General features: G+C 59.9%; 1 protein-coding gene across 1 annotated transcript in view; it reads right to left on the bottom strand.

The window, feature by feature from the left end:
- Window positions 1-12,375, bottom strand: part of LOC135272757 (obscurin-like) — a 64,785-nt gene that overhangs the window by 13,447 nt on the left and 38,963 nt on the right. The window contains 16 exon segments of the mRNA XM_064371349.1: window positions 409-520; window positions 2,696-2,825; window positions 3,175-3,272; window positions 3,274-3,278; window positions 3,664-3,831; window positions 7,891-8,004; window positions 8,528-8,705; window positions 8,859-9,020; window positions 9,190-9,317; window positions 9,320-9,350; window positions 9,437-9,553; window positions 9,890-10,046; window positions 10,834-10,948; window positions 10,951-11,006; window positions 11,471-11,553; window positions 11,750-11,950. Coding sequence (XP_064227419.1) covers window positions 409-520; window positions 2,696-2,825; window positions 3,175-3,272; window positions 3,274-3,278; window positions 3,664-3,831; window positions 7,891-8,004; window positions 8,528-8,705; window positions 8,859-9,020; window positions 9,190-9,317; window positions 9,320-9,350; window positions 9,437-9,553; window positions 9,890-10,046; window positions 10,834-10,948; window positions 10,951-11,006; window positions 11,471-11,553; window positions 11,750-11,950 — 1,855 coding nt within the window.

Consider the following 12,375-nt stretch of genomic DNA (forward strand, 5'->3'; position numbering starts at 1 on the left):
AATCTGCCCACTGCTGGTGAGCTGCCCTGGGTGTAGGCCTGGCCTCCATGCACACACTTCCCCTCCCCAGGATGGCAGCAGGGCTTTGGGAATGACATCCACCCAGAGTGGCCTGTCTACCTCCACCAGGGCTCTGGGCTCAGGGCCCGCCCTCCACCAGCCCACACAGGTGCTGCCTCCAGCCAGAGGCTGGGACCTGGGACCTGCACCTGGCCCACAGCAGCCTCCTCATCTCCCATCTGTGGCTCTCCCTACCCCAAGATGCCAGCCCAGCTCCTCCTCCAGAGTCCTCCAGGTAGCAGATCCTGACTGGGAAGGATGAGAATCTCATGCCCCAGGACACGGCCAGGCCCGTGAGGGTCCTGCCTGGGTCTGAGCCGTGGTGGTGAAGGCAGGGGTGGGACTTACCTTCCACGGCAGCCACGAGCTGCTCCCGGTGGTGCTGCTCCAGGGCCTGCAGTGCAGGGCTCTGAATGCTCAGCTCTGCCCTGGCCCTTGCAGAGCCCAGCTGGTTTACCAGCTGCAAGGACAGAGGGCTGGCTCAGAGCCCAGGGCTCCCCACGGGCAGGGCCCTCTCCCTGGGGCCATGCTGGGAGCATGGGCAGCCCCCACCCTGGTGTGTCTCCCCCAAGGGGAAGGGCCCTGGCCAGCCACAGCATCCCTGGGGGACTCACACGTCCCCAGGGCCTCTGCAGTGATGAGGATGCTCTCCGTCTGCCCTGGGACGCAGACTGGGGCACAGACTCTTTAACTTAATTCTATGTAGTTTTTAGAGATGTGTCTCATTCTGTGGCCCAGGCTGGAGTGCAGTGGCATGATGTCAGCTCCCTGCAGCCTTCATCTCCTGGGCTCAAGGGATCCTCCCACCTCAACTTCCGAGTAGCTGGGACCACAGGTGTGCACCACTGTGCTTGGCTCATTTTTTAATTTTTTTTTTTTTTTTTTTAAGAGACAGGGTTTCAATATGTTGCCCAGGCTGGTCTCAAACTCCTGGGCTCAAGTGATTCTCCTGCCTTGGCCGCCCAAATTGTTGAGATTGCTGGCATGAGCCACAGCACCCAGCTTTGGATTTAACTTGAGCTGATTTAAATTTAAATGTAAATCCCCATGTATGGCCAGTAGTGATGGTACTAGACAGTGCAAGTCAAGAGCCAGGTCTCTGCTTCAAGAGCGAGAGCAGCACATGGGAAGGTGGTGGCCAGACAAGTGCCCCGGGAAGAGTCTGGAGCCCGGGGCACCCACAGTTGGCACACAGCCACCCTGACCACCACAGGCCTTGAAGGACTGGAGGACTGGGCCCTGCAGACACAGGGGCTGGAGCAGAAGGCAGCTCTGTCCACCCACAGGCTGGACGTCTCCACAGGGAAAAGGCACCTGAGCAGGGCAAGGCTGCATGGGATTACTGACACTCCGTTTGACACGAACGACAAAATTCATGAGGCCACACCAGGCCCCCTAAAGGCAAAAACCAAGTGGCATCCTTGAAATGGCCAGGGAAGCAGGGAACAAGGCATCCAGATTGACGTGGGAGCAGAGGAGAGGCTTCAGGGCAGAGGAAGAATAAGGCCAGGGCATGGAGCAGTGGTGTGGCCAGGGATGACAGTGACAGTGGCCTGGTGGCCCCCAGACTGTGATGGGGTGACAGTGGCCTGGTGACCTCTGGCCTGTGATGGGTGACAGTGGCCTGATAGCCACCTGCTTGTGATGGGGGGGTGACAGTGGCCTGGTGGCCTCTGGTCTGTGATGGGGAGTGACAGTGGCCTGGTGGCCTCTGGCCTTTCATGGGGGGCGACAGTGGCCTGGTGGCCTCTGGCCTGAGATGGGAGGTGACAGTGGCCTGGTGGACTCTGGTCTGTGATGGGGAGTGACAGTGGCCTGGTGGCTTCTGGTCTGTGATGGAGGGTGACAGTGGCCTGATGGCCTCTGGTCTGTGATAGGGAGTGACAGTGGCCTGGTGGTCTCTGGCCTGTAATGGGGGGTGACTGGCCTGGTGGCCTCTGGCCTGTAATGGGGGGTGACAGTGGCCTGGTGGTCTCTGGCCCGTGATGGAAGGTGACAGTGGCCTGGTGGTCTCTGGCCTGTGATGGGGGGCGACAGTGGCCTGGTTGCCCTCTGCTTGTGATGGGGGTGACAGTGGCCTAGTAGCCTCTGCTTGTGATGGGGTGACAGTGGTCTTGCGGCCTCTGCTTGTGATGGGGGTGACAGTGGCCTAGTAGCCTCTGCTTGTGATGGGGTGACAGTGGCCTGGTGGCTTTCTACCTGTGATGGGTGACAGTGGCCTGGTGGCCTCTGGCCTCTGATGGGGGTTGATAGTGGCCTGGTGGCCTCTGGCCTGTGATGTGGAGTGACAGTGGTCTGGTGGTCTCTGGCCTATGACTGGGGGATGACAGTGGCCTGGTGGCCAGCAGCCTGTGATGGTGGTGACAAGTGGCCTCATGGCCTCCCACCTGTGATGGTGGGTGACAGTGGCCTGATGGCCCCCCACCTGTGATAAGGGGATGACAGCGGTGGCGTGGTGGCCTCTGGCCTATCATCAGTGTGTAGCAGTGGATATGGTGTTCCCTGGCCTCTGCTGAGAGGCCCTCACCTTAAGGACAGTTCCTGGGTTCTTCAGCCCCTCCACAATGAGATCCCAGAGGATGGCCGGAAAGGAGAGCCTGGGCCCCAGGGCAGGGCCCCTTCCTGCACCGCTCACCTCACACTCATAGAGCCCCAGGTCCTCCTCGCTGACTGCCCGGATCACCAGCACCAGCAGGCTGCTGCGGGGATCACTGAGCATCTGGATCTTGCTGCCAGGGGTCAGCCGGGCCCCGTCCTTGTACCACCTGGAATCCACCCAGAGGGCACATGAGGCAGGGCTCCGGTCACCCTCTGCCTATGTACTGTCTGAGGGCCACCCCCGGCTGTGCTCCCTGTGCTCAGGACCACACTGTGCTGCCCCCAGACCCCCAGGGTCCTTAGCCCACCCTTCCAGAAGCCAAGACCCAGCCTGGCCGTGTCCTCCTGGCTGAGGGGCCCACATCCAGAATGATCCAGAGTCCCCAAAGACCATTCTCAGCTGAAGACTGGTGGCCATGTCCAGCCCACCCCTGACCTGGGAACACGCTGTCCATGCCCCATGCCCCAGGCAGAAGCCAGCCCCCACACCCATCCCCAGGCAGGCCTGGGCCCCACCTGATCTGCGGGTGCAGCACACCTTCAATGGTGCAGGTGAACTGGGCGTCCTCTCTCTCCACAAAGGGCGAGGCCTGGACCTTGTTCATGAAGCGTGGGTGGGACTGTGGGGTTGTGGAGGGGAGAGACAGAGACAGAAAGACATACAGAGAGACAGAGACAGAGGTGGAGAAACAGACGCAGAGATAAAGATACAGAGATGGAGAGACAGAGAAATACAGAGATAGAGACAGATAAAGACAGAGATGGAGAAACAGAAAATGACATACAGACACAGAGATCAAAGGACAGAGAGACACAGACAGGGAGATACAGACACAGTCACACACAGAGAGCTGCCCTGATGACGCTGAGGGTGATGCCAGCAAAGGGCTGCAGGTCCCTGCCTGCCAATATCCTCTATGAGCTCCCAGCAATCCCCGCTGCAGCCGGGCCTGCGGTGGTGGGCTGTCAGGGTGGCTCCTCCCCTGGGCAGGCCTCCGGGCTCACCCTGTACCAGGATCTTGCCCAGGCTATTGCCAGTGCCAGCAGCACTGGCCGCAAAGCACATGTACCGGCTGGAGTCCACACCAGTCAAGCTGTCCAGGATGAGGGCACATGAGCCGTCGGGGTCCTCGATGAGGATGTGGTGGGGGTCCACCTCCACTGGCTTCCCATCTGGAAAGGATGAGCAGGAGCCATCACCCAGGTGGGGACCCCGAGGGCTCACCCCATCAGGGCCGAGACGCTGGGCCTGGCCTGGGGGCTGCAATCATGGGTGGGGAGGGGATGGTGGGCCCACAGCTGTGGCTCAGGGCCAGGTTCCCGGTCGGGTCCAGCCTCCAGGCTGACCTGCAACCCTGGATGCAGAGGCTGACTCGAGCTCCCCTTAGCACTGCGTTTCTGTCTCAATTTTTCTTTGTGTCTCCATCTCGGGCTCAACCTCTCTTTGCCTCTGTCTCTGCCTATTTCTACTTTCTGTCTGTCTCCTTGTTCTGTCTCCCTTTCTCTCTTTCTGTCTGTGCATTTTGCCTTTCTGTCTCTGTCTCTTACTCTCTCTTTCTGTCCACCTTGGCCACTAGCTCGAGGCAGGGGCCAGGCTGAGGGACCTGAGCACCACAGAGGCCATCCCCTAGGGGCAGCTGAGCCCTTGGTCACCCCAGCTCATGCACTTGACCCCTCTTCACCCCTTCCTGCCCAGCCTAGGGGCTCAGCCCCTTCTCAGAATAACTGCCCACATCCCCTCCACGCTTCCTCTCCCTGCACCTGCCCCTGCAGGGAACACAGTGGCCCACAGTCTCCCCAGGGCAGCAGGGGCCTAAACCTCACGCCCACTCCACTAGCCCCATCCTCGTGCCTCCAAGTGCATGGCCTTCTAATACAAATATCTGAAGAATGTGAGGTAAATCACCCTGCTGTGAACACGCACTGACCACACCTCTCCGGCCAACGCATGCTTCCTTCCCGGGCGAGGGACGGGAAGGCAAGGCCTCTCAGTGCGGAGAACTCCTTCCCACGTGTAATGTCCAAATAGATAAAACGGCATCAATTCACATTCCAACAGGGCCGGGTGTGTGCCACAGATTGCTTAAGTCACAAAGGGCATGACCAGCACTGACTTCTGATTTGTATAGAACTTTAACATATATGTTCTTAGAGACGGGGTCTTGCTCTGTTGTCCAGGTTGGAGTGCAGTGGGGCAATCATGGCTCACTGCAGCCTCAGGTGCACTGCCACGCCCGGCTAAGTTTTTAATTTTTTTTAGAGACAGGGTCTCACTATGTTGCCCATGCTGGTCTTAAACTGGGCTAAGTGGTCCTCCCACCTCAGCCTCCTACATAGCTGGGACTACAGGCATGAGCCACCCTGCCTGGCTCAGAAATAACTTTAATTTTTTTCAAAAACCCTGTAGCCACCACCTCAGATCTCCGCACCTCTTGACGGCAACTCCAGGAAGCAGCTGTGCTGACGCCCTCAGCGCATCTCGTCCCATCCCCTCTGAGCCCATCCCACGGGCCGAGCCCATCCCATGGGCTCCACTGGCAGCTCTGTCCTCATCTTGCTTCGAGAAAACACTTCTGCCTGGAATTCAGATTGCACATTCAACCTCTGAGCAAAGGCACAGCCAGGTTTAGAACGGAGCACAACGCCAACAGTGGAGGGGAAAGAGGAAGGAGCGTGGAGCTGGAGATGCCTGGCTCCCTGGCTGCCTCGCAGGGCACAGGGCAACAGAGGGAAAGCCTTCCACTCCTTTCCCAGGAGACGTCATTTCTGCATCCCAGGTAGGAAGTCTTCTGCTGTCTCCAGAGCACAGCATGGGCTGATGTACCAGCAGCCCCATCAAAAGTGCTCTGTGCCTCCTAACAGTCAGGGTTTCTCTCCCATGGGGCACCCCCTGCATGTGGCTAACACCCGGCTCCAACACCTCCTCATGGAAACTGGGGTGTGGGTAATGATGTGAGACCCTAAGGCAGTGCTGGTAACAAGTCTTGGTCCCCCCAGCCAGCCAGGTTTGAGTGGGCTGAGAGCAGACAGGCTGCAGCACACGCTCTGCCTTCGGGCTCCACACCACGACTCCCATGCACTCTGGGTTTCTGAGAGTCATCATTCTGCCCACTGGGGTCTCTGGCAATGGTAGGCACCCCTTGGGGTTTTGGACTTGTTCTGTCCCCAACATGGCCACCAGACACACCATTTTTGAAAATCAGCCCTCAGCATGCCACAGGACTTTGGTGGAAACCACACACCTGACCCTGCAAGGGCTGGTGACTATTTTGGGGTGGGCCAAGTGTATAGTGTTTATGAACATGCATGTGTGTTATGGTGTGTGGCTGTGTACATATGTATATGTGTGCAGTATCCACGTGTGCACAGATGTGGTCTCTAATATGTATACTTATATATGTGTGCAGTGTGTGTACATGTGTAGCTGTGTGTGAAGTGTGTACATATGTAATGTACTTGTGTGTAGTGTGCCTGTAGTCATGTATGTGCACAGTGATGTTTGCATGTATCTATGTATATATCTGTTGTTGCATAGGCGCAGGTAGTGTGCACCATACATGATGCATGTGTACATGGCATGTACATGTGTGTACCTGCATACATCTTGTGTGTGGCATTTGCATATATGTATTGTATACCATGCACGTATGTGTAGTATCTGTGTGATGTGTATCTATGTATAGTACATGTATAGTGTTAATATACATGCATGTGTAATGTGTATGTGTGGCATGTATGCACATATGCATGAGATGTACCATGTGTCTCTGTGTGTGTCTCTAAGTGTGTGCACAAGTGTGTGTAATGTGTACGTGTGTAAATCGTGACAGGCCAACCTGCACATGCATGAGGGGTAGAATGGGAGATTCCACAGTTCTGGGGACCCCAGCAGCCCTGGGCACCCCTACCCCTGGCTGGCTTCCTGGGCCCCCACCTCCCTGGCCGCTCCTCTCCCTGGGCTCACCTCTTCTCACCTCTGCAGACTCAAGTGGGAGCTCTCAAGCCTGGGTGCTAGGGCCTCACCCCTCCACACGCACTCTGCATCAGCTGGCAGGTCAGATGATCTGCGAGTCTGACCATTTGTGGTCTCTGGCCACACCCTCTCTGGCCACACCCTCTCCTGAGCCTACTTGCACTTCTCCAACTGCCCTTCGGCCCCTCCGCCTGCATCCCCACAGGCATTGACTCTGCAGGGTCCTCCCAGACCTGGCGCTTCCTCCTCCCACCCAGCCCGTCTGCATGCCACCCTTTGTCAATGGAACCCCCACACCGGCAGATGTCCAGACCCAAGGTGCGCACATCTGGACATCAAGCTCTCTCCACATGGCCAGCCACCCCATCGACAAATGGGCCAGCTCGGCCTTCAACACACCCCTGGAGTCCACAGCCACCCGAGCCCAGTCCCCCAGCTCCCAGGGTGGCTCCCAGGCTGGTATCCCAGGTCCCCTCTCGGCCCTCCCCAGCAGGTTCCTGACATTACAGCCAAGGTGATAGATGACAGAGCCAAACTGTGTCCCTCCGCTGCTCAAACCCGACACAGCTCCAGCCCAGGGGAGGATGGATGCTGCCCAGAGAGAGGCCCCCACTCCTGGGAGGTAACCTCGGGCTCTTGGGATGTCCTGGCTGGTAAGAATGGCTGTTCCCACATGGGACCATCTATGCTGACCATGGATTTCTGAGATTCCCGGGGTCCCTGGCCCATGCAGCACTAGCTTGGCCTCCCAAAGGGCTGGAGCCCAAGGCTCGCTACAGAGCAGGGAGCCATGATTCCATGGCTGAGTCTGCAAAACCCTGGACACCAGGGCTGGGGAAACCACTGGTTGGCTCCACCCCATGTGTGTCATGTGCTGTCGCTGAGAGAGATGACGCCCCTGGAAGGGACACCCCAAAGCCCGTGTGTAGCGCCTCCCGGATCTTTCCCTAGGCGGCTCTCCCAGCCGCTATTTTAACTGGGCCCTCTGGCCACAGTCAGACCTGACCGTGCGACTAACAGCTTTGCAGAGCCGAGTCCTCCTCGAGATCCCCCGACTCCCACCTCTCCATGCCTCTGCATCTCTGGGTCCCTGCCATGCTGGAAAGTGGGTGGCAAGTGGATGTATGAGGCCCGTCCTTCATGCCCCAGACACCTGGCCAAACCCCACACTGGGCCCCTAGCCCTCACAGCCCATTTCTTTCGGCTGGCAGGGCCAGCATCTGGGACAGGAAGGCTGTGGCCCCCGGCTCTGGGTTTACCTTTGTACCAGCTGACGATGGGCTTGGGTGTGCCTGTGACGCTGCAGGCCAGCTTGACCGTCTCGCCCAGCTCGGCGGTGCAGTCGGCCAGCTCCTCTTCAAAGTCTGGGGGCCCTGAGGGCACACACAGCCCTCAGTGCTCTGCGGGGGGATGTACGGCTGTTGCACCCCCAGGTGTACCTGGCAGGTCACCTGCCCTGTGCCACAAGCTCCACATCCAACAGTGTGGCCACTATGGGGACTGTCCCTTGTCATCCCTCATCCAAGGTCCCCATCTGGAGTCAGGTGCATGAGGCAGGTGTGTGTTTAACAGAGACTAGGGCGGGCCTGGGGAAAAATTCTGTTCACACCCTGGCTGCCAGACCCTTCATGGCCCCTGACACAATCTGGGTGGGTGTCCTGTGCTTGGGGCTCCCACAGTGTCCCCCACCTCGGGTCAGGGCCGACTCAACACCCAGCCCCAGGGCTCCCCGTGAGGCTGTAGCTGTTACACGCCACAAGCTGGCTGAGCTGTCTGTCCTGGGACCGAGCCCACCCCTCACACCCACCTGGGCAAGGACCTGTGTGGCTGCAGGAACAGGCTCGGGTGCCTCATCCTGGCTAAGTCCCCCGCCCCCGCGGGGAGGTGGACGCTCACACCGCACAGGCAGGGCCAGACGCTGCTGGATGCCACAGATCTCCTTCACTCACGAGTTCTTGATAATGGCCGTCCGGGCCTGCAGCAGGTACTTGGGCACCGAGTCCTCCCGCTCCTGCCACACCTCGAAGGCGCAGTCGTCCCCCTCCAACTGGTCGTTCAGGTGGATGCTGCTCAGCTGCGGGTTGGGGAGGGCGTCAGCACAGGGAGGGGACATGGCTGGACAGTCCCTGACAGATGTGGGCCCTGGCAAGGAAACACTCAGGCCACCCCAGACCAGCGGCGTCACCGCAGAGCCGAGGGACGGGGACCCCACCCGGCACCTGCAGACCTTCATCATGTTCCAGAACACATAGCTGAAGGTGTCGGTGCGGGAGTCCCGCCGGGGCTTGCAGATCACCAGGTGGTTGCGGAAGAGGAACACGTGGCAGTTGTGGCCCTTCCAGGGCATGCGCCCCCGCCCCGGCGCACCCTCCCACACAATGAAGTGGCCCTGGGGAGGGTGTGGGCTGCGGTCAGCCTGTGGCCAGCCAGGACACCCAGCGTGCAGACCCCAGAGCCACCCAAGGGCCCAGTGCCCTGCCCGACTCATGCACGTGCCCCCACCTCCTGGCAGCACCCCACACCCACCAACATCGCCTGCGCCCCGGCCACTCCCCGACCTGGCGGACGGGCTCGCCCGGGGCCTCCAGGGTGCCGGGGTAGTTCTCCATGAGGGACACGTGCAGCTTGTGCTTGGCGCGCTGCGGCAAGGCAGACACCACGGCGTAGGCCTGCTCCAGCAGCGCACGGTTCTGTTTCGCGCCTTGCTTCGGATCAGCTCCTGGGGCTGGGACGGAGGTCGGGGCTCAGGCTGCCCCATAGCTGGACCTCAAGAGACCCAGCCTGGGCAGGGGAGGCAGGGCCCACCTTCAGCAAGGCCTGGTAGCGCTGCACGAGTTCCACCAGTTGCTCCAGGTAGTGCTGCAGGGGCGGCGGCGGGGGCCGAGAGGGGTCTCCTGCCGACAGGGTCTCCTCTGCATATTTCTGTGGGAACCAGGAATGGGATTTTAGGGCAGGAATGGGAGGCCCCCTGATGGCTGAGTCCCTGAGAGCTGGAGGGTGGGTCATAGCCCTGCACCCTGAGTGACAGCTGTCATCACCTCTTGACAGGCGACAAGCACAGGACGCTGCTGCTGAAGCAGCCTGCCCAGGAGCACAGGGCTGCAGATGCAGCTCTGCCCCCATTTCAGAACGGAGGCCCAAGGGGGCCACAGGGAGGCTGTGGGCAGAGGCTCTGATACACGCAGGCCAGGATGAGCCTTGGAGGATGGCTGGGCTTACTGAGCCTTCAGAGGGAGCCCATGAGCTCAGGCAGGGCACCTTGTAGAACTCCTGGATGGCTGTGCTGACGACCACCGACTCAGCCTGCACGCGCCCTACCAGGAACTCCAGGTACTGCTCAAAGGCCGCCTGGTTCTTAATGAAGCACATGGCCACGTCGTCGTCCGTGTCACACTGCCGCAGCTCCTGCAGGAAGCTGCCATGGAGGGGGATGGCATCAGGACTCAGCCCGTGCCCCATGGCCCGGCCCTGAGCCCTCACCTCTGGGAGGAAGCTGGCCCCTGCACAAGGGCTGTGGCCCTGTGGCTCCTGGGACCTGAGAGTGTGTGTGCAGACAGGTGTGGGCATGCAAGGAAGTGCTTGTGTGCCATGTACAAAAGCACACATGAATATCGTATGCACACATCTGTGGAGGCATGCACATGTGTATGAACATGCACGTGGCTGCACACACAGGCAGGTGGCGGGGGAAGGAGACACTGTGTGCTTTGTGCATGTATACACAAGTCTGCAGATGAAAGGGTGTGCAAAAGTGCATGTGCATAGGTGTGCATAAAGCATGGAGATGTACACGAGTCCATGTGTATAATGTACACAGGCATGCCCATGTGTGCACATAGGTGATGTGCACGTGTATGTGGGTGTGTGCATGTGTGTGCATCTACAGATGTGCACGTGTCATGCACATGGGTGTGTGCTGTTAAAGACGGTACATGTACACATGTATGTGTTCATGTGTGTACATGTGTGAGGGTATGCATGCACATATCAGCAGTGGGTAAGCCACAGGCCTTCCCATGAGTAAGCCAGGTACACACGTCTGGATTTCGAGGGAAGGTGCGCCAAGGGGTAAATCAAGTCAGCACAGGTTCTCTCCCTCTTTGGCTCCAACCCACCTGCAGGAGGCCTGGCCCCACAGAGCATCTGCGCATGGACGCTGTGTGTGTGTGTGTGTGTCTGTGTGTCTGTGTGTCCCCACCCACCTGCTGTGGAAGCGGCTGATGTCCTGTACGTTGCAGAAGATGACTGCTTTCTGGCTGGCCACAGCCGTGGGCACATGGGGGTGGCACTCCAGGTGCTACAGGTGGTGACTCTGCAGAACTGCAGCTCCTCCACAAAGGCCTGTTCGGAGCTCAGCAGCTCCTGGATCACAGAGCTGGGCGGGAGGGGGCCACTGTGAGGGACCCTGGAGCTCCTGCCTCCTGCACAGGGACTGCGGGCCATGAGGCCCGGCTCCCTCAGCTGCTAGATTGGAACGCCTCCTGCCACCTGCAGTCTGTCGCCTGCTTGCAGGAAGTGGGAGAGCAGGTGCAGAGAGGCTCCCTCTCTAACAAGGCAGGCCCCAACACCAGGAAGCCACTCAGCTGGGTGCCACCAGCGAGAGGCCGGGAGGGTAGCTGTGGGAACCCAGGCAGCTCTGGGCCTGCTCCACTGTCCTCAGCCCCCACCCATCCCCAACAGGCTCACACAGGAGCAGTGTTTCAGAGGCCCCTGCAGAGGAATCAGCGTGACCATGACCCCAAGACCTCCAGTGCTGGGGCCTGGACCCAGAGCTGCTTTGGGAGATGGTCCAGCTGGTGGGACGCCAGCGCCGCCGCCTAGGGCCCGGCAGCCGCTCACCTCAGCCTCGTCTTGTACTCGCCTTCAGACACCGCCTCCCCAGGGACCTCGGGGGCCTCGGCGGCCCCCTACTCGGGCAACAGCTGGTAAGGGAGAGGAGTTTGTGGTTGGGGTGCTGAGCTCTGGCCTTGCCTTGTGGGGACTGGCTCTTGCCTCTCAAATTGGGATGACCCTCCCGGGGCCTCCGGGACCCCCGAGGACCCTCCTGCCTGGGCATTTGGATGACCCTCCCAGGACCCCCGAGACCCCTGAGGACCCTCCTGCCTGGGCATCCAGTACCTTGAGCCTCTTGTCCAGGTAGGCTGGTGACACCCAGCCCTGCCGCAAGGGGCTGGACTTGGTGGGCTTGGTACAGACCAGCCAGCGCAGCGGGTGGGTGGCATCCAGGACCTCCACATACTGGCCTTCCCGCAGCACAGTGGCATCCTGCTCGGCCCCCAGGGGCAGGTAGTCATCAGTGACCATGTAGATATCAAAGATCTGAGAGGGGTGGGGGTGCTGAGGTGGTGGGACCCCAGAAGTGCCAGCCAGGCCTGTCAAGATCCCCAGCCCCAGGGCCAGGCTCCCCAGAGTCACTGTGCACAAGCAGAACAGCAGGGGTGTGGGAGGCCTCCCCTGCCTGACCCCGACCCCACAGGTCACCACAGCCCCGGGGGCTCCAGGCCTGGGCTGCCTACATTCCATTACCTGTTCACCATCTCCCCACTCTCAGCCCATCCCTAGCCCTAACAGAGTGCCTGGGACACTGGAGGCCTGACACACATTCTCCGCTGAAGGAATGAAGGAGAGAATGAATGAACCAAACAAACACCCCTCCCAGAAGGCAAGTCTCTGCTGGGACCCGTGCAGAGAAGGCCCTGTTCTTACCAGTTCCTGCCTCCTGTGCACCCTGTGGGTCCCCCTCC

This window comes from Aotus nancymaae, unplaced genomic scaffold (assembly GCF_030222135.1).
Source record: "Aotus nancymaae isolate 86718 unplaced genomic scaffold, 86718_ANA_hifiasm-v0.15.2.pri h1tg000131l, whole genome shotgun sequence".
In the NCBI taxonomy this organism is placed as follows: domain Eukaryota; kingdom Metazoa; phylum Chordata; class Mammalia; order Primates; family Aotidae; genus Aotus; species Aotus nancymaae.